General features: G+C 36.8%; 1 protein-coding gene across 1 annotated transcript in view; it reads left to right on the forward strand.

The window, feature by feature from the left end:
• Positions 1-22876, forward strand: part of cntnap2a (contactin associated protein 2a) — a 765137-nt gene that overhangs the window by 666824 nt on the left and 75437 nt on the right. Inside the window, exon 20 of the mRNA XM_056451014.1 lies at positions 4027-4160. Coding sequence (XP_056306989.1) covers positions 4027-4160 — 134 coding nt within the window. The remainder of the gene's footprint in view (positions 1-4026; positions 4161-22876) is intronic.

Raw genomic sequence — 22876 nt, forward strand, 5'->3', positions numbered from 1 at the left:
AAGGCTTTTCAATATTTTTCCACATTTTTCGCGTGCCTTGGACTGATTTTTGCTGTTTATTCTGATGAATCCCTTACCCAAAGAGCACCAACATGTTATTTAAGCAACCCCTGAGCACTTTTTGTTTGATTTTAGATTATTAAGCTACATTTATTGTTTAAATAATCACAGCCTTTTTTTAATTGAAAAGCACACAAAACCATAGCATGGTTGAAATTTAATTGATGCTCTGTCAAATTAGAGGCACAAAACACAGCATTAGAGGTGTGTAAATATATTTTCAGTTCATTGTAAAATTCTGACAGGACAAAAGATACTGTGGTGGTCCACTGGAATTATAAGTAACAAAGAACACTTGTTCCTTATAACGTTATATCCAGGATTAAAGTTTCATGACATGGTAATAGCTTTGCAGATCATTAGCTAATGATTAATCAAAGCATAGGTCTCAACTCAATTCCTGGAGGGCCGCAGCTCTGCACAGTTTTGCTCCAACCACGATCAAACCCAACTGATCCAACTAATAAAGGTGGTCGAGACTATTCTTGAACACTTTAATTAGTTGGATCAGGTGTATTTGACTAGGGTTGGAGCAAAACTGTGCAGAGCTGCGGCCCTCCAGGAATTGAGTTTGAGACCTTAAAGCATACACATGAAAATTGAAACAGATTTGATCCATTGATAGTAAATAACACACACACACACACACACACACACACTTAGCGTGATACCAGCGACCATCACCCCTACCACCCCCCACTGCCCCCCCGACCCCCCCCCCCCCCCCCCCCCCCCCCAAACTTCACTTAGCGTGAATGAGCACCTGCCCATCTAAGAGTATGTGCACGGCACTGCTCAATACAGTAAATACAGTAACTGTATATTCACATCTGTTCTTACACCATTAAAAATGGTCTTAATGGCTAAAAGTGGTTCTGGTAGTAAGGGAACCACTGTAAGTGCTACAACACACCTAAACCTTTAAAGAAGGTGCTAGATAGCACCTTAAACACCACAAACAATCACTAAAGAAGCATTACGGGCTTAACAGGCTCTTTATAAGTGCCACTTAAATTGGTTCCCCTATGATAATGAGCCAAGAGCCACTTTTAGTGCTATTTAGCACCAATTTTAAAGGTGCATAAGCTGTTATTATGCCTCCTGACAATGAATTATCAGGTTTAGTATGACCTTACACACTGTAAACACATCACATTGCACATTGTTAGTTTTTGCAGTTGATCATTAAGTTTCATTCTGATGCAGTACACAAGTCTGTATGTTGTTGTATTTTCACAGCAGTTTTGAAGCTGTACTGTAATAATAAAACAGAATTTATTGCAACAGGCTGAATTGCTTTCTGAAGTGGAAGTGCTACAGTAAAAGCTAATTATATGACAAATGGCATAGCGCCGGCAATTTCATCCCTGTTCGTTTGGCATAAGCGCAGGACTGTGATCCATTTTTTCAGAGTTTAAAAGTAAAACACAGCTGGTGTTTAAACTAAAAGGCCCTTATTCCCTTCAGAGATGCTTTTCACATTAAACAGCGTCTCTGATGTACTGTTGTTTAATTTGAGGAGCTGCATTTTTCATTAAACACCATTCCATAAAACCCAAATTGGACACAAGGTTGGTGATTACTCTTTGAGTTAAGTTTCCCAAGCCCACACTGAATTTTACTCTGCAGCATCTGAGCAAATATATCTAACTAGACTGAGCTGTAACCCAAATGAGGTGTGCTAACTCTTTTATTTAGGTCTGTGTGACACATGAAAGATGAGTGAAGTCATGGTACAGAATTGGTGTATTCACATTTACATTTAATCATTTGGCAGATGCTTTTAACCAAAGTGACTGGTATATGAAAATAATAAAGGTAATCAAAGTCAAACAGAGCATAAATATGTATCTAAGGTCAAATAAAATAAAAAATATATATTAAAAAATTATAATTGGTTAAAATTTTTATTTAAAAAATATCATAAATGTGCATGTGGTCTTTGACTGCCCACTTGTAAGTAAATTTTGAGATATGGGTTTTTGTAATTTTCGAAGAAATATGTGATAGGGTTATTCCTAAACATTTTAATATTTGTCTGCTTATTGATTCTATGCTCATCAGCGTAGAATATTCTATACAGCAATTCAGGCATGTACAGAATTTATTTAGAAAACTTTATTAATTAACTTCATTGACCAAATGTGTGAATGATAAAAAACTATATAGTCTACAGGGAGTGTATAAATGTGATGTCACCTCTCAGGTTGTTACTTTTTAGTGCAAACCCTGGCTTATAATATACACTGTAAAAAATGTCTGCAAATGAACAGGTTCCCTAATTTGTGATTCGTGGGTTTTTCAGATTATTTACGGTTATGAATTGTATTATAGAACATCTCGGCTCTTTCAACTTTTTGTAACCTCTACAGCTTAAAAATGACTTTTATTAATAATTTAGTCATTTGAAACAATGTATTGTATAAGTAATAATAGATAGAGAATGAAGTCTCTGTAAAATAACAGAAAAAGTACTGTCAGTTGGTTGCAACAAAGGCTCATTGTGAAAATGTACCCCAATATACATTTCTGCAGAGTGTGAATTATGTAGCCAGTGCTACGTATGGCTGCATTTCATCTTTAAAATGAACAATATGGCAGTATGAGACTGCTGATGACTTCTGTTTCTTTTTGCGCTACCGGCTGACTGCTAACCTCTGTGTGGACGACTTTTCCGCTATTAGCAGTTTTCCCAGTGACTCGCCGTGTACGACGACAGGCTTGCAACGCAGAAAGGAGTTGATCGCGTCAACAGGGTTAATGTCTAGTGAAAAACTGCTCCAGAAAGCAGGTAAAACAAAAACAAAAGGCAAGAAATAAACAAACTAGTAAATAACTGGGTGGGAACATGGTAAGATTTGAAAACTTGGTAAAAATCAGGCGGCCGCAAGAAGGCTTTTCTTTTTCTGGATTGTTTTTTAAACACTGTCTGTTGGGTTTAGGGAAGAGGGTGGGTGGGGTTATCATTCGGTCGATAAGTCGACAGCGGTCTCTGGTGAATTTACATGAGAACAGCGGGTGTGAATGGCACTCGCGAGAGAAATTTGAGATCTGAAAAAGCACACACAACAGTCTCTGGTGGATTTGCGAAAACAAAAACTGCAAAAAAAACATAGCTCCTGGGATGTATTTTGCACTCTCCAGAAATGTATATAGGGGTACGTATCAATAATGATCCTGGGTTGGTTTATTACCAGGTTTTTATACCATAATTTACAAAACCAATCCAAACAATATATTGTATCACTATATTGTGTCAATAAAAGTTACTTTTTCAAGCTTTTCAACATCAAAAGATTAAATAAAATAGAGGAAAGATCAATGTCTCATAATGTAATTCAGAAGCATAAATTAAGAAAATACACGATTCACAAAATACTGAATAAAGTTAACTTAGTTTTGTTGTACAATATTTAAACAATGATTAAACAAGCACAAAAAGGTAGGATCAAAAATAAACCAGAAAATGTTATAGAAAGTGAGTGTTAGAAAACTGAAGCAATTCTTTTAGATATAGTTTAGAAAATAGAATAGAGTGTTAACAAAGAAATTGTAATCGTTTGGTGTTTCTTAAGAATTACTAAACACTCAGACAACAGGAGCAATCAAAACCAACAAAAGATTGTTGACCTGTCCCAGCTGGTCAAATGTATTACACAGAATTGAACAGAGCAGAAAACAATATTAAAATATAAGGTGTAAGTGTTAGATAATTAACAGCGACAAATAGAAGAAAAATGGGGGAAAACTGGAGATGATCGGGTAAAAGCACATGATTTTGAGCCTTTTTTCCAGGATGGCATCACAGTGTTCACTGACAGAACTCAAGCTTCTGGAGGGCACATAAGTCTGAAGTAGTGAATTTAGATAAAGGCTTTAGAGCCGGTGGTGGTTTGGAAGCGCCTCCTGTATCAACTGCAGTGCGGTTTGAGCTCTGGATAAACTGTATCTTTCTGTTTCTCTCAGGGACCCTGCAGCTGCGGTACAGCTTGGGCGGCCTCAGAGAGCCCTTCACCATTGATATTGACCAGAGGAACTTGGCCAACGGGCAGCCACACACCATCAATATCTCTCGCGTGGAGAGAGACATAGAAGTACAGGTGAGAGACGCTTGTTGCTAAGCTTATAACTCAATGCTGCAATGTATATATTACAAACTTATGTGGCTGTTAGATAAAAGTACCTATATTCATTTTAAAGTAAATTACATTATTTACATTGTTTTGTTAAAGTTTATTTGTTATAGCACAATAAAAATATGGTATATATATTTTTTATCAAACATTCTTTAATATAAAAATATAAATACATATAAAATATACTGTATATAAAAAAATAAAAATATAAAATGTATAGCTATTAGGTTTATTAGTTCATATTTTGAATAAGGAACTATATATTATATTATATGTTATAAATAGATTTTTTTTCCCTTATACTAAAATTCTATTATAGTGCCTACACTAATTTATACAAAAATAAAATGATGCATGAAAGACAAATGAAATTATTTATTATAACATTAATTATACCTCAAGTGTATATATGAGCAATATCACACGGGTAGCAGTGCGATGTAGGTGTATACCGGCACTGGTGGGAAGTGACGATTTACAGCCACATCGCAATGCTATGAGTGATATTGCGTTTATTCAACAGTTTGACGGCATAATCGTGTGTATAAAAAAAGAAAATCAAACATGGAGAGTCTCAAAAACCCGTTTGTACAAGGAACTACTTTCTTCTGCCACTCATTCACATCTGCAGCTGACGTCAGGACAGCAGAAACCGTTGCACGCCACTTTAGAGCTAGTTTTTGAATGAGTCTCTAGCTTAATGTCTAAAGTGATGACAAAACAGGTGATTTTGCTCACATTTTAACATTATAAGGCTAAACGGCATGAAATGCCATCAGTCTACAGCGATTTCCCAGTATTTCTCTGCTGCAATCAGGATTTCACAATAATTAACCCTGAAAAAGCCAGAGCCAAGCAATCACTACCAGTTTATTTGGTATAAATACAGCAATACAAAATACAGAGATCGACTGTCATTTACCTGATTTATAATGATTTGTTCTGCTGTAGTTTGAAACTTATGATGAAAAAATGCTGTTTCTCTCCCCTAAGGACTATTATGTGGTCTCTGTCGCCATCTTGTGGCGCAACGTCAACCGTCATTTTCTTTGGTCTGCTCAGACAGGCTGATGGCGGCTGCTGCACTGAATCTGATGCTCCGAAATTATAAATATTTAAAATAGGCACTTTAACTGCATAAACAACTACATTCTCAACTAAAAAAGGCTTTAAAGTACATAATGTTGTTTAACAGCAGCAGTATTTATCAAACTGTAGAGTGTCCTCTGCTTCTCGTTGTATGTGGGTGGAGTAATACACAAGGGTGAAAGGTGAAAAGGCTGTTCAAGTGCAGTTATTTGCAGAATATCGCACACGGTGATCAGCCAATTAGATTCAAGAACCAGACAATACTGTTGTATAAACAGTATTTGTAAAATATGCTGCATTACTGAAAAAAATATACCTATTAGAAGAAAGTGTATAATTTGGAAATGTGTGTGTGTGTGTGTGTGTGTGTGTGCGCGTGTGTATGTGAACAACTGACATGTCAGAAATAAACTTGTGCCACATCTGTTATCCAGGATGCAGGGCATTAGTCTCACAGGCCAAACTGCAGTACGGAAGCAGGAGAATTGAAAGCCAGTATTGATCTCTGAACTAACACTTATGGTGCACAGTACATTTTATTATGTTCTAAATAGCAGGACACAGCCATCTTGTGTGGTCGATCAGCAGGGCATTCAGGACCATGAAGTGATAAAGTAGATATCAAGATCACAAAAGGCAGGGGTTCAGTGGAAAGTGTGGTCCGATCACAGAGAAGTGCTGATGAACAAAACAAGTTAAAATGAGATCACTAGACTGCAACTTAAGATGAGATCACTACACTTTTTGTCTTGTTTCTAGTCCAAATATCTAGAACTTCTTAAATCAAGAAACATTTTCTAGAAAAGCAAAACTAATTGTCTTGTTTTAAAGGGGTGGTCCACTACGATATAATATTTTAAACTTTAGTTCATGTGTAATGTGTGTGAACATAAAGAAGATCTCTGAATGTAATATGCTCAAAGTTCAATGCAAAGGGAGACATTGACTTTTACAGAGTAAGCTTAGCAAACCCTACAGCGAACAAGTTTGTGGACTACAAAAAAATACATCCGAGTTAATGGATTCATAAAAACTTCAGGTTACACGCATTCACCATGCATATATACCCTGTGCAACGAAGGGGCGTAGCCAGATGCACTGTAATTTTACATCAGAGAAAGCTAAAATGGCGTCCAAACGCTGCTATTTACACAGAACTTGTTCTGTTTCTGTATTTGGGCTTCCAAACAACATGACACAAAAAGAGAAGTGGATACAGTTTAATTTTTATTATGTTCCAAATAATTGTAAAAAGGATATAGCTCTAGCATTTGACAAAGGACAGCTTCCAGAATCTCTCCCAGTTCAGTGCTGGATTTGGCTAAAACTCCTCTAAGAAGGAGCAGCTCCAACCATAATAGCAGAAGCTGTGGATTGTGAGCCACAACCTGTAAGTATTTTTATTTGTTAAATTGATCTATTACAGGCACAGTTTTTAGCGTATTGATATGTTGTAGTGAAGACGTAAACAAAGATGTAAACAATGGAAAATGCTGTTTGGCACCGTGACCAATTTAGCTACAAATTCATATTTATTCATTAAATCGCTGTAAACACCCACAATCTTTACCAGCGCTGTAGTGTCTCTCTAATCTCAAATAATGAACTTGCAAAAGATATGTGAATGTTTCATATTACTTGCACATGCTTATAACCAAAATATACATGAAAGACACTTGTAAGATTTTATTTTGGGGAGCTGGCATAATGTTCAGCTGTATTCTCTTTATTTTCTGTCTAATTCATGCTCAAACTAATACGGCTAATGCCTCATTCAGACTAGCAGCAACTGTGTAGCTGACAGTATTTATACAAGAGAGGCAAAGCGCATGCTAGTAGAGGCATGGCACTTCCTGGTGATGTCAGCCAATCTACGAATCACAGCACATTATGTTAGCTGACCAATAAGAGCCTCTTAAGGGCAGGCTTCGGAGGAACTAGGAAATATGACGTTTTCATGTTAGCTGAGTATCAGAATGTAATTAAAGATATATGAAAAGATAACATGATTATTTTACAAATGAAGCATGAGCACACATTGCTTTGCACCCCATAAACACATACCAGCCATTTAAGCAATAATATGGCAAAAAAAAATCCTTTGAACAAGCAAAATAATCTGCCAATGTGGTAAGCAAAAAAATCTTGTGTCAAAAGAAAAAACTTGATTATTTTGATTAACCTATTGGCAGATTAATTTGCTTGTTTTATGGAAAAACTCATTTAAACTTGACATATTATTACTTAAAATGTCTAGAAAATGCTTCTTGATTTAAGCAGCCAGTTCAAATGTTATTTAATGGGCATTATCAGTGGTTATCTGCTAATAGATATGGGCCAGTAGGGGCTTTCTGCGCCTACTAGTAGGCTCAAAAGGCTGTTACCATCCATCCATATGGTTGGATCAGCTATACTGTAGATCACATCGGTTTAATGGGCATTATCAGTGGTTATCTGCTGATAGATATGGGCCAGTACGGGCTTTCTGCCCCTACTAGTAGGCTCAGAAGGCTGTTACCATCCATCAATATGGTTGGATCAGCTATACTGTAGATCACATACGGCTGCGGCCGGAAGTTAACAAGAATTATTTATATTATTCATTAAATTTGCCATTAATTGTATTTTATTAACGTCTACCCCACCCCAACCATCACAGTAATGTAAAAACAGATCTGGATCTGGAGTCTTCCCTATTACTATAACTGATTAAGCATATAAATGATTACAGCCTTCTGAGCCTGCCAGTGGGTGCAGAAGGTCTCTACTGGCCCATATCTATCAGCTGATATCCACTGATAAAGCACATTCAATCGAGTGATAATATTTGAAGTGGGTGATTTAAGACTTTTTGGATATTTGGACTAGAAACAAGACAAAAAATCTAAGTAGCGAAAACATTTTTGCAGTGTAATAAATATTGTAAGCATACAATATACACTTCAATCAAGATAACAAATTAGTCAGTTGTGTGCAAAATAAATTAGTTCAATCATTAATTTTCTTTTGGCTTAGTCCCTTTATTAATCTGGGTTTGTCACAGCGGAATGAACCACCAACTTTCATTTATTCATTCATTTTCTTTTCAGCTTAGTCCCTTTATTAATCAGGGGTCGCCACAGCGGAATGAACCGCCAACTTATCCAGCATATGTTTTACACATCGGATGCCCTTCCAGCTGCAACCCAACACTGGGACACACTCAATCACACACATACACTATTGCTGATTTTAGCTTAGCCAATTCACCTGTACCGCATGTCTTTGGACTTGGGGAAACCAGAGCACCTGGAGAAAACCCGCGCGAACACAGGGAGAACATAAAAACTCCACACAGACATGCCATCTGACCCAGCCGAGGCTTAAAACAGTGACATTCTTGCTGTGAGGCTATCCTGCTACCCACTGCGCCACTACATCGCCCATGTGCAAAATATATCTAAAGCAAATTAACAACTTAGTCATTTATGTGCACAATATATTTAAAACTAGGCACATTTTTAAATACACACATAAAACGCAAGATGAAATAACTAATTAGTTAACTGTGTGTGTAGTATACTTAAAGCAAGGTAAGAAAATAGTAAGTTTTGTGCACAATATACTTAAAGCAAGGTAAAATGTGCTAACTAATAAATATTGAATATGCACAATACACCTCTTCACTTCACCATCACTGTGGAGAGAGAAGAACACTGAATAACACTGAATGACAGAGGTGCAAAGATCATGTCACATATACCGTGACCTTGTCAGCGAAAATGAAAGCTTTGTTGTCTTGTTGTACTCTCTCTCTCCCTCTCTCTGCTCAGTCTGTGTCTGTTTTTCTGGGCTCCTAAATCAAATAATCAAATTCCTGCTGTCTGGACGGATGAGGTACAGCACAGATAAGCCCATGGGCATGAGGCTTAAAGAAGGGCTATAGCTCTCTTTAATTCTGCCTTATTTCATCTCTTGCGACACAACTGGAGATCCTGCAGACTAAAGCTGGACATCTGGCATGGGTGAAATATAGAGAAGGAGAAAGAGAAAACTAGAGCCCTTTTACCCTGTCTTTATGGCCCACAGGCTCCTGCTGACAGTGCAGCAAATACAATCCCAGAGCCATCCTTCACACAATCACCAGCACGTGTGTGTGTTTGTGTGTGTGTGTGTGTGTGTGTGTGTGTGTGTGTGTGTGTGTGTGTGTGTGTGTGTGTGTGTGTGTGTGTGTGTGTGTGTGTGTGTGTGTGTGTGTGATGGCAACGCTCTACTGTATTGTACCTGTCTTTTAACACTACTCATGCACTTTTAGTACTGTTCACACACGTGTGTGGCTATCAAGCAGGTCCTCCAACAGCAGGTCACGCTTAAGTGTGAATTAAAGTCAGGGCACCCACAGGTATATCTAAGTATATCTATAGTTATCTAAGCCTGATGTGGTCTGTTTAATTAGCCCAGTGTGTGTATGTTTTTTCTTTCTCAGTTACAGATCTTTCCGTTTCTTTTGTGATAAATAACCTGAATTTTGATGACATATCCACTTGTCTGCTATGTATCTTTTGAAAAATAACACAATCAAAACTTTTTCTAATAATTTAAAGATTCTATATAACTGTTTATAAATGGTTGAAAGGAAAAAAGGAGTTTTCAAGCATTCAAACAAGTAATACCAACATAGGCTCATTCTGAAAATGTAGCCCTACACTCTCATAAATAACGGTATACAGGAGCTGTCACTGGGGCAGTATATTTTCGAAAGGTACATATTTTACCTCAAAAAAAAAACTCAAAGGTACTTTTTATGTACATTTGGGCACTAATATGCACCTTTGAGGTACCACTGTGGACTCTTTGGGTACAAATATGTATCTTTTGAAAAGGTTCTAGCCCAGTGACAGCTCCTGTACCTTTATTTCTGAGAGTGCATATACATTTCTGGAGATTGTAAATTATGTAGCCACTTGAACTTGAAATCGCAGAGAGGAGTTGACCACAACGATGGGCTTCGAGTCTGGCAAAGAACGGTTCAAAGAAAGCAGGTGAGACAAAAACAGGAGCCAAAAAAATAAACAAACAAGTAAATAGCAGGGTGAGAATGTGGTAAAATCTGAAAATGTGGTAAAAATCAGAAAAGGGCTTTTCTTTTTCTGGATTGCTTTTTAAAACTGTCGGTTGGGTTTAGGGAAGGGGGTGAGCGGGTCAATCTGCTTTTGAAAACACTTTTGGTTGGGTTTAGAGCAGGAGGAGGGTGGGTCAGTTGATTGGTCAGTCAGTCAGTTGACAGCAACCTCTTGTGGATTTAAGCAAGAACAGCAGGCACAAATAGCACTCGCAAGAGAAATTTGAGATCTCAAAAAGCGTACACAGCGGCCTCTATATGTATATAGCAGTACATTTTCAGAATGAGAATTACTTTCCATACATTGAAATGTTTTGCTTAATTTGTTTTTAAGAAAAAAAAAACTATGACTATTAACATTTTTTGCTTTGATTTAAAACACCCATTAAATGTCATTCAGGGACACTGCATATTAAAATACTCTAAGGATCACAATGAAACCACAAAATACTAATTAATTATCATTTTTATTCACCATTATTCTTCAAACTTGGTTTGGTGCATTTGTGGGCAATAAGGTTGTAATCGTCTACAAAATACATGTAACAGCATTTCTCATAAAACACTTGTTCTTTTAAGTAATTGAATGAGTAAAGGTAAGAATGGTATCATTAAAATATTATAATATTTTATTCATGTATATTTATTTTCAGTAAATATACACTCACCGGCCACTTTATTAGGTACATCTTACTAGTACCTGGTTGGACCCCTTTTTGCCTTCAGAGCCATTCTTCGTGGCATTGACTTAACAAGTTACTGGAAATATTCCTCAGAGATTTTGGTCCATATTGACATGATAGCATCACGCAGTTGCAGCAAATTTATCGGCTGCACATCCATGATGTGAATCTCCCGTTCCACCACATCCCAAAGGTGCTCTATTGGATTGTGATCTGATGACTGTGGAGGTCATTTGAGTACAGTGAACTCACGGTCATGTTCAAGAAACCAGTCTGACATTATTCACGCTTTATGACTTGTCGTGTTATCCTGCTGGAACTTGCCATCAGAAGATGGGTACATGTTCAGCAACAATATTCAGGTAGGCTGTGGCATTGACATGATGCTCAATTGGTACTAATGGGCCCCAAACCATTACACCACTACCACCACCAGCCTGAACCGTAGATACAAGGCAGGATAGTTCCATGCTTTCATGGTGTTGATGCCAAATTCTGACCCTACCATTCGAATGTCGTAGCAGAAATCGAGACTCATCAGAACAGGCAACATTTTTCCAATCTTCTGTTGTCCAATTTTGGTGTGCCTGTGTGAATTGTAGCCTCAGTTCTTGGCTGACAGGAGTGGCACCTGGTGTGATCTTCTGCTGCTGTAGCCCATCCGCCTCAATGCATATCTCATGCATTTCTGCATACCTCAGTTGTAACGAGTAATTATTTGAGTTACTGTTGCCTTTCTATCAACTCAAACCAGTCGGACCATTCTCCTCTGACCTCTGGCATCAACAAGACATTTTCGCCCACAGAACTGCCACTAACAACCATGCCACGTTCAAAGTCACTTAAATCCCCGTTCTTCCCCATTCTTATGCTCTGTTTGAACTGCAGTTGATCGTCTTGACGATGTCTAAATGCCTAAATGCATTGAGTTTCTGCCATGTGACTGGCTAATGATGAGCTTTAACGAGCAGTTGGACAGGTGAACCTAATAAAGTGGCCGGTTAGGGAATAAAACAGTCAACTCTAAAAAAAAATGCTGGACTTTTTAATCCAAATTGGGTACAATAGTGATCACTCGATGTTAACTTTTTTCCACCACAATTAGTGCTATAATCTTTCTTCACGTAATGTTTTAATACAAATTTCATTTTTTTTTTTTTTCGGCTTTGTAACTTTATTAATCAGGGGTCACCACCGCAGAATGAACCGCCAACTTATCCAGCATATGTTTTACGCAGCAGATGCCCTTCCGGCTACAACCCAATACTGGGAAACACCCACACACTCCTGCATTCAGACACATACACCACAGCCAATTTAGCTTATTCAATTCATCTATACTGCATGTCTTTGGACTTGTTGGGCAAAGCGGAGCAGCTGGAGGAAACCCACGCGGACAGGCAGAACATGCAAGCTCAACACAGAAATGCCAACTGACCCAGCCAAGGCTCGAACCAGCAACCTTCTTGCTGTGAGGCGGTCATGCTACTCACTGCGCCACTGTTGACACCCTTAATACAAATTTCTAACCGGAAATTTTCATTTTCATACCGTGATTAAATTACAGTGCAATTAATTTTGGAGTGCAGATTTTTTTTGTCATCCATGATAAATACGAGCAAAGGCAGCAGTGAAAACAAATCTGAACTTTTGCTTTGAAGTAAAACAACTGAAAGCAAGTCTCATTATAAAATAAATGATTTTCTCCAATTCACACTGGTCATAATTATTTGCACCCCCTAGGAAATGTCATTAAAATATCTCTGAAGGATATTCCCTTTCATATTTGTATTTTAGCGGGTGACTAGGAACATGAAATTGTCCAGCATGGGTTCCTGATTCTCAGGACTGTGCATACAGAATTACAGCTGGAGAAATGAGTTGAGTCTTGTAGTGAGAAAGCCTTAAAAAAATATCAAACAGCATCACCACAAGTTTTTGGGGAGAGTTTCAAGTAAATAATCCCGTCCTTTCATTCAAAAACAAACTCTAGCATATTCAGGTGCCAGAAAGTTGAAACTACAGTAAAAAAGCTTTTTGGTACACATGGATTTGGTGCACACAGTGATAAAAAGTACCCCATGTCTACAGTTAAATACACTGCTGGATTTTTCTATGCTAAAGGGCCTATTTTTTAGCTGGAAGCTCTGGATATCTTCTTCACCTGATGGATTCTATCAGATACCAAAAGAAAATCAAAATCAAAACATGACCTCCTTTGTGAGAAATCTTATAATAGGCCTTGTTTGGTTCTTCCATCAGGACGAGGCTTGAAAACATCAAAATCAACATCAAAATGGGTCATGAGCACAAAAGTAGGAGAGATTGTGTATAAAAGAATGATCTCTTTCCAGGTTTTCTCCAAATGCATCAGGCATTTGGACTCTGAGCTGTTATTTTGAAAAATGAAAGTTGCGAAAAGTATTGAATAAAAGGGAGCCAGTTATGGTGGCTATTTTGTATTAGAGAAAAATATTTAATTTATAATGAGATCTTCAGAATTGTGTGCCTTTATTGGTGGAGAGATCGAAAGGATAAATAATGCAGATTCATTTTTACATCAGCCTTTGACAATCGAGGCCAGTAATTAAAGGGTTTTTTTGCTATTCGAAAAATGTGCTTTATTTTGTTCATTGTTTAATAGAACAAGTGAACCTAATTGGCAAAATATGTATAATCTTTCAGTTATGATTACTATTATCATCTGTATAAGGAACAAATCAATGCCAAAAGTACTGAAATAAAAAGCTTGTCAAATAGCACAAACCAAAAAAAATAATACATTAAATTAACAAGTGCTTGCAGAATTTCTTATCTGTAATGCGATTTACGTAATCTGATTGCTGTTTGTTAGTTAACCTGTAAAGTAACACTGGATTACTTTTTCAAAAATGTTCCAGTTACTTTTCTCACTTTTGAGTGACTGACAGCTCTTCGGTCCCTTTGTTGAGAGAAATTGGAAGTGAAATGTGTTGTGAATGATATGTAAACATGCCACTTGTAGCTCATGTATTTATTCCTTCAGATTCAGAATTCCTTCAGATTCAGTGTTCAATGAATGAAAACTTTGAAGTGCGAACTCAGAACTCCATTCTTCATGTAATCCAGAAATCTGAAAGGTTTATTTGAGCTCAGCTGTACATTACGTTTCCTTCAGCCTGAGGTTTATTCACTACACATTTTACTTTTGTGTAAAAGGATCTTATGTTTATCAGAAATATACATCTTTTATATATCATTTCAAGCAAACAAGCCTGGTCTAGATGAAAGTTACACAAAAGTAACAACACATAGTTTTTTTAAAGGTGCAGTAGGTGATTGTCTTCAGAAACCTTTTTTGTTGTGCTGGTTGAAAGTTTCTTCACAGTACAATAGTAATGATTAAAGTAAATGATCTAAATGTATTTATACGTATTTGTATATTCTGGCATTAAACTGAAAAATGTTCATCCAATTCAAAATTGTCGTGGCCAATAATTTCCATAATTCTGATAGATATAATACAGTTTTACGTTTGGAATTATAGTATTAGAAAGTACTGTAAAGTTTTCTAACTGGCAAATAACAGGAACTAGTGGGCTGTCTGCTATCATCTTTAAGGTGCGCATTTGTGTTTCAGGAGGTGTGGGTTTGGACAGCAAGGGAGGGCCTGTGTTTAAAATATATTATGCTAACCCGTTTTGGCAGATCACCTACTGCACCTTTCAAGTTAAGCAAGATTGTAATATATTACTTTTAAAAGTAACTCTCCTCAAACTTTACTCAAAAGTATAATAAATATAAAAACTCTTGTGAAATACTGTAAATACTGTAACGTAGTTCATAAAAATTATACTTCTTAATATAATACTAGTAATAATACTAATTGTAATTGTTGTTATATATAATAATAATTATTATTTGTAGTAGTAGTAGTAGTAGTATTTATAACAACAGAATGATCTTTTCTGCTTTGAACACAGCTGGTCTGCATTTCTGAATAACGTATTTTAGTATGCTACAAAGACACTAAAGATACATGGTAGCTAAAAGTGTAACATTTCTTGGCATGTTCCTCAAACTAAACTTAAAGATGTTGCTTTACCTACATACATACAATGTTGTAAGGAGCTGTGATCCCTGCAGGTGGTGCTAAATTGTTTAATATGGATGGTAAAATAGCAAGGGAAGAGATTACTTAATCCCTATCTAGTTGAAATGTCCTACAAATATTTCCTTGCAAATTTGTAATGAACATTTCAACTTAAATAGTTATATTCATTGACTTAGATGTAAAAAAAAAAAAAGCAGTGATCAGGTATAGCTAAGACAGGTCCAGACCAACCTTACGAAAGTATGACTTAGAGGGTAAAGAGGGTATACTTAAACAAACTCCCTTTAAGGCAAGTCATTACACTCGACAGTCATCTTTGAAATACCTCTCGGGTAGTATGCTGGGCATTCTGTTTGAATGGAGAAACATCAAATTCTACAAACTTGCTTGCCAAGCTTGCAATTAAACTTCATATTAAGAATTAACAATAAAATTTATTAACAACTGTCCCTTTAGCTTTATTTCTAAACCTCTGAATCACAAAATCTGCAGAAATTTAAGTCTGGTTTGAGCCCCTCCTCTGAAGACTCGTCAGGCTGATTTGCTCCTGTACTAGAAGGCGAGGCTTCATACATCATATTAACCGTTACACTTTTCACCAAACTATACGTGTGACACGTTTTGTGTATTCTATAGTCTTTGACTTAACTAAGGAAGTGTCAGGAAACACATATTAGTAATAAGGTACAGCTTAAGAATGACGTAGCCTTAAGAAGGTCTCGAGAAACACAACCCAGATCCCTTACTGAGTACTTATTTACTAAAACAGCGAGTAATTTGAGAAGTTTTGACACATCAGATTCTGATCTTGGATTTTAGATTAGCAGGTTTTACCCACCTGTGCATTTTCCAGAAGTTTGCTTCAAAAGGAATATGAGATGAGAGACAGTAACAACAGTCCGGCTGACCTTTGCAAACACCCACGCCTGTGATATTTCTTTTGAATGAAACATCACACCCTTTTTTGAATCAGACAGCGAAAGGTCAAAACATTACTAAGAGAACAGCCATGTGGGAACAGCAAACAGATGTACTTGATCTTTTAGAAGTTTTTGAAGATTTCTTTTTTTCAACCTTAGGGCAAACAGCAGCACGCTCTTTCATTTCTGAATGTATTATTCATTTAGATTAATGAATACTTTGGGGGTTTGCGTCAACCTTTCTGGCCAACTTCTTATCAAAGTAATGTGGTGGACCTTGTACTACATTGTTATGCTTGCATTAAGCTGCATATTCAGTATTTTTAACAAACAAAGGACCTGAATTCATTTATTTTCAATAGAGAGTACAGGAGCACTGTAGAGCTCTGATCTTCTGTGAGAACGTGTGTGCAGAATTTTTGGGCCTGCTTAAAATATTTTAAGTTTAAACATCATATATACAGTATATTAACCAAAATAAGCAAAATTGAGAATTACCAATGAATCAAAATGAGAGTTAACGAAATCATTCTTTAAACACCATTTCTGTGAGATTCGAATATTCTAAAGCAGGGATACCCAAACTTTTTCGTATAAAGGGCCAAAAGCCAAATATCGCTGAGAGCTGTGAGCCGAATGTAAATATACCAAGCTACTATTACATTAAAGTTACTATGGATCATAATTTATTTCATAAGACTTAAACGTAAATAGAAAACCTTACATTAAAACATATTAACTAATGCTGTATAACATTTAAAATGACAACTTATTGCAATAAAAATGTAAACAATCACAATTATAATACAGTGGTGTTCAATGATGAATACACTAGTCGGCAGAATCTGCCTTTGTCTTGATTTGTCCTCTATCTGTTGGGTTACAGTATGTACATTTAAACTGAATCTGATTAATTTACACCATTTAATTGAAAATGTAATTTCAGTTAGCTTTTAACAATAAAACAAACAAACAAAAAATGTTACATTGACAATCTGTAAACTATGCTCATTATTCTTCCTCGCTTCTCAGATGGGATGGCGTACCAAATCAAAGGCTACTTTTGGCCAACTTTGGCCCACAGGCCCTAGTTTGGGCATCCCTGCTCTAAAGTAATTATTATTGTGAAATAATATCGCCTCTATAGTCATAACTATTGTATAATAATGAATAAAATATTAAAATTCTCATTATATTAAAAACTAATAGCGATTTAGTGACACCAAAATGATCCAGAAATTGTATCTAATTAATGAAGATGAAGTAACATTATTTAGCTGAAGTGAATACTTCACAAGGAAAAGTGTATGTTTACATATTTAATGTCTTTTAGCATTCTTAATTACCCTGTTGGCAGCTGTAAATATTTTTCAGTTAGTAGCATTTTTGTATGGACATGTTTTATTTTCTGTATTTAGTATAAGTAAAGAAAAGGGGATTTTAAAATATATTTTATATTAACAATAAATCAATAATATTTTCCTGTTAAAATGGTAGCCTTGTAATGCATTGAAAATCCAGCATGATCTCATGAGGAAATGTAAGAATCTTGCATTTTGACTTTTTAGTGTCTAATTCAGTCTTACAAAAATGTACATTTTTAAAAAAGAAGTGGAGCACCCAACTCCACCCCCTAAACTAAACTATCATTGGGGGATGAGCAAATCGTATTAAATTGTATGAATGAGCTTGTACGAATTTATGCGAATTAGCCACTAAATCAAAAAGCTACGAATTGTCGTGAGATCATGTTGGAAAATCTGTCCATATAACATCTATTTGAATTCTCATTTTTAGCTGAAATTTTTATCTAATTAGAAACTTACTTACTGTACAGTGCTATGAAAGTATATATAGTGCTTTATTTTTTCCACATTTTTATGTTACAGCCTTATTCCAAAATGGATTAAATTCATTTATTTCCTCAAAATTCTACACACAATACCCCGTAATGACAATGTGAAATTTTTGAAATTGTTGCAAATTTATTCAAAATAAAAAACCTGAAAAATCACATCTACATAAGTATTCACGGCCTTTGCTCAATACTTTGTTTATGTATTTTTTTGCAGCAATTACAGCCTCAAGTCTTTTTGAATATGAGCTTGGCACACCTGTCTTTGGGAATTTATGCCCATTCCTCTTTGCAGTACTTCTCAAGCTTTATCAGGTTGGATGGGAAGTGACGGTGTACAGCCATTTCCAGATCTCTCCAGAGATGTTCAATAGGATTTAGGTCTGGGCTCTGGCTGAGCCACTCAAGGACATTCACTGAGTTGTTGTGGAGCCACTCCATTGATATTTTGGCTGTGTGCTTTGGGTCATTGTCCTGCTGGAAGATGAACTGTCGCCCCAGTCTGAGGTCAAGAGCACTCTGAAGCAGGTTTTCATTTAGGATGTCTCTGTACATTGCTGCATTCATCTTTTCCTCTATCCTGACTAGTCTTCCAGTTCCTGCTGCTGAAAAACCTCCCCACAGCATGATGCTGCCACCACCATGCTTCCCTGTAGGGATGGTATTAGCCTGGTGATGAGCGGTGCCTGGTTTTTTTCCAAACATAGAATTCCAAAGAGTTCAATTTTAGTCTCATCAGACCAGAGAATTTTGTTTCTTATGGTCTTAGATTAGTTTAGATGCCTTTTGGCAAATTTCAGGCAGGCTGCTATGTGCCCTTTACTAAGGAGTGGCTTCCGTCTGGCCACTCTACCATACAGGCCTGATTAGTGGATTGCTGCACAGATGGTTGTCCTTCTGTAAAGTTCTCCTCTCTCCACAGAAGAATGCTGGAGCTCAGACAAAGTGACCATCGGGTTATTGATCACCTCCCTAACTAAGGCCCTTCTCCCCCGATCACTCAGCTTAGATGGCCGGTCAGCTCTAGGAAGAGTGGTTCCTCATAAGGATGATGGAGGCCACTGTGCTCATTGGAACTTTCAGAGCAGCCAAAAATTTTTTAACCTCCCCCAGCCTTGTGCCTCGAGACAATCCTGTCTCGGAGGTCTACAGACAATTCCTTTGTCTTCATGCTTGGTTTGTGCTTTGATATGCACTGTCAACCCTGGGACCTTATTTAGACAGGTGTATGCCTTTTCAAATCATGTCCAATCAACTGAATTTACCACAGCTGAATTCCAATGAAGCTGCTGAAACATCTCAAGAATGATCAGTGGAAACAGAATGTACCTGAGCGCAATTTAGAGCTTCACGGCAAAGACTGTGAATACTGTGAATTATGTACATGTGATTTTTCAGGTTTTTTATTTTCAATAAATTTGCAACAATTTCCAAAAATCTTTTTTCACATTGTATTATGGGGATTTGTGTGTAGAATTTTACGCAAATGTAATTTATTCTACAGCCCAATTATTAAGGCTGTAACATAAATAATGTGAAAAACGTGAAGCGCTATCAATACTTTCCTGATGCACTGTACATGTATGAGAAAAACAACTCCTAAAGGTGTGTAACCATTTGAGGCTGAGTAAATGTTGAGTTCCAAATTCTTACAATTTTACTTAAAACGTGTTGATGTCAATGAGTGTACCTTAAAATTACCTTAAATGATCTGAGACCTGATTCAAAAATTGTCATTTTAATTGAGAGAGAAAAGAGAAAGTGAGCACTCAAGTTCAAAAAGTATTGCTTTTAGATTAAAAACATTATTTTATTTTATTTTTATAGTGTATATTCTATAAATTAATCTATTATTTTTACATTTTACTTATCTTTACTTGTTTTTTATTCAAATTTATAATTTAAAAAGTTTATTTCCAATATAAAGTGTTGACAATTCTCTTTTACCCACTTATTTATTCATACAATTAATTATTTATCAGGATGCTATAACTATCCAACATCAAATTTTTAAGTTTAAATAGATTCAAAATGTACTTAAAAATCCCTCATGTCAATTAAATCCCCTACACACTCACACTCTCACTTCTCCCCAATCTTTCATCTTTTTTCTCCTTCGTTTTCCTGCGTGTGTTGTCTGTGTCTCTATAATTTATTCTCTCCACGGGGCTGCATCTATAACTCAGGTGGTTCAGTCAGAGCAGTGGATGCCCCGGGGGGAATCTGGCCATTGGTTCCCAGGCCGAGTGTCCTGTCTCTGGGTGGCCGCGGTGCAGCAGGCCCCTGTCAGACCAGCGGCTCGTTGGATGGAGATTAATTATAGGCTCACAGCAGGGCTCATTAGCACTAGCCGCGTCAGAATGGGGCCGAAGCACCACAGGGAACAGTCTCTCTCTTTCTCTCTTTCTCAGAATCATCCCTGCTGCCCATTAGTTTTCAAGGTAAACAGGTTGAAAGCAATTTAATTCGGACACATTATCCTGTCGACGCTCCGTGTCACATTAGCGGCAGCACAAACACAAGGTCTGGTAAAAATAGGCACTGAATGAGGGTTTCCCCTGGTTGATATACCCTAGTGCATTTGAATTCAGGATTGTGTTATTGAGGTGGCAAAAGGGGGAAAAGCAGAATTAGGGTTGGCAATTTGGCTTGCTGTGTAAAACTGGTCATAGCAGTTATGAGGGATCACTGTGACATTTTGTACTAATAAAATGAGCTTGTTTTTATATCGCAATGGAGCTCACACTCAAAGAACTGCACATCGTGGTGATTCTCCTACTATCTCTTCTGAAGTTCTGAAGCATGAATAACATGAATCAAAACAACAAATGAGAGGCATCTTTTTAAAGAAACGTATTAATTTATGCTTAACCATAAACAAACATACAGCGGTATGGTTCCTGGAACAACATTCCTATAAACCAATCAGATTTAAGGCATAAGTTTACAGTTTATGTTAAGTTGAGGCTTAAAGTTAGGGTAACATTGTTGTCCATCTATTAATCCTCTTTGATTTTGGAAATAATTTACAGTTAGGGTTAGGGGTAGGGATTGGGTATGGACTGGAATGATGTTCCAGGATCAGCATAGATGTTAATCCAGGATCGCATCCTACTTGGCAAAATCACACTCGGGCAGGTACAGAACAGGGTCACATTTTATTTTGATGGACCGTTTGTTACATTGCGTCTACATGTCAACTAATTCTCATAAGATTATAAGTAGACTGTTAGGTTGGGGTTAGGGTTGGGGTTAGGGCTAGTGTAAGTTGACATGTACTTGCAAAGTTTCTTATAGTCAGTTAAATGACTGTTTAGCAGCAGTATCAACATATATAAAGCAGACCATCAAAATAAAGTGTTACCATTCTATTTATATTATATATATATATATATATATATATATATATATATATATATATATATATATATATATATATATATATATATATATATATATATATATATTTATCTTTTTTTAAATTACTATGGAAAAAAATATCAGTTCTGCTGTTATTTCTAAATTTCCAGTTGGTGGAAACACCAAGATGTGCATAAATTGTGAAAATGCTCATAAAAAACATGTGCGCATAACTGAGTAGGAAAAAATTTTTATTCGATAAGAAAAGACGTGCAATAACTAAAATGGAAACAATTTTACTGAACAAATTCCAGTATGCGCATTAAAAACAGGCATGTTATTTTGTTATTAGTGATCGTGGTATGATAAAATGTGTGTGAATGGATAAACCAGCAGGCTGCCCTGTTGAAAAAAAAACTGCTTAAACCAGCCTAAGCTGGTTGGCTGGTTTTAGCTGGTTGACCAGCCTGGTTTTAGAGGGGTTTTGGCCATTTCCAGGCAGGTTTCCAGCCATTTCCAGCCTGGTTTTAGCTAGTCAGGCTGGAAAATGGCCAGCTAAAACCAGCTAAAACCACCTTGACCAGCCTGGTTTAAGCTGGACATAGCTGGTTTTGACTGGGCTCCCAGCCTGGTTAGGCTGGTCAAGCTGGTTTTAGCTGGTCATTTTCCAGCCTGTCCAGCTAAGACCAGGCTGGAAATAGCTGGAAGCCAGCCTGGAAATGGCCAAAACCCCTATAAAACCAGGCTGGTCAACCAGCTAACCAGCCTAGGCTGGTTTAAGCTGTTTTTTTCAGCAGGCTGAACGCACTAAAACATCTGAAATGTTGTTTTGGTCATTCCAAAATGCCTTAACCGTTTAAGTATTAGTGTTATTATTTTATTAATAACCTCTAGAACTGTCAAGAATGTCTGTGCTCCATGTCTGATGCCTTCAAACGGCACCATGCGTTCACTGCATGTCAGCATTGTCTTCTGAGGCGCAAGTCATTTATTAAATAAAGAAAAGACTCATGCAGATTCTCCTTCCACAATAAATTCCATTTTTACTTTTGTTGCCAGTTAATCAAGAAGTGATGATTTTGTTCTCTTGGACTCATTGGATGGAAACGCTGCTTTATTCGCACGTCTTTTATGCAATAATCCAGTTTTGCGCATAAATTTAATTCACATCTTTGGATGCAAACAAAGCTAGTGTTTGAATGTGTAAGGAACCAAGTACAGTGACTGTCTTAGTTCAGCCTGCATTTACATCAACACATTTTGCAGACATGCATTGAAGGTAGACATTTATCAGTTTTTACTAGCACCATGCTACACAACTTGAGCTACAATAAGGCTAAAGTAGTTGAAATAGTAGTTTTAGGCTAACCTCTTCCTCTACATCATTGTGTGGCTCTGCTTGGAAATGTTAAATATTTAATCCATTTCTGGTCGTTTCTGACATGTTTGCTGTGTAAGATTTGCTTGTTTTGTTGATTCTGCTGTGTCAGAATAGACTGTTTTCACGACGCATCATCAGTCGGCCATGTTGGAGAGCACAACACAAACAATGCCACTTACATTATCTAAACAAAACTTG

The sequence above is a fragment of the Danio aesculapii genome, chromosome 24 (genome assembly GCF_903798145.1).
Source record: "Danio aesculapii chromosome 24, fDanAes4.1, whole genome shotgun sequence".
NCBI lineage: Eukaryota > Metazoa > Chordata > Actinopteri > Cypriniformes > Danionidae > Danio > Danio aesculapii.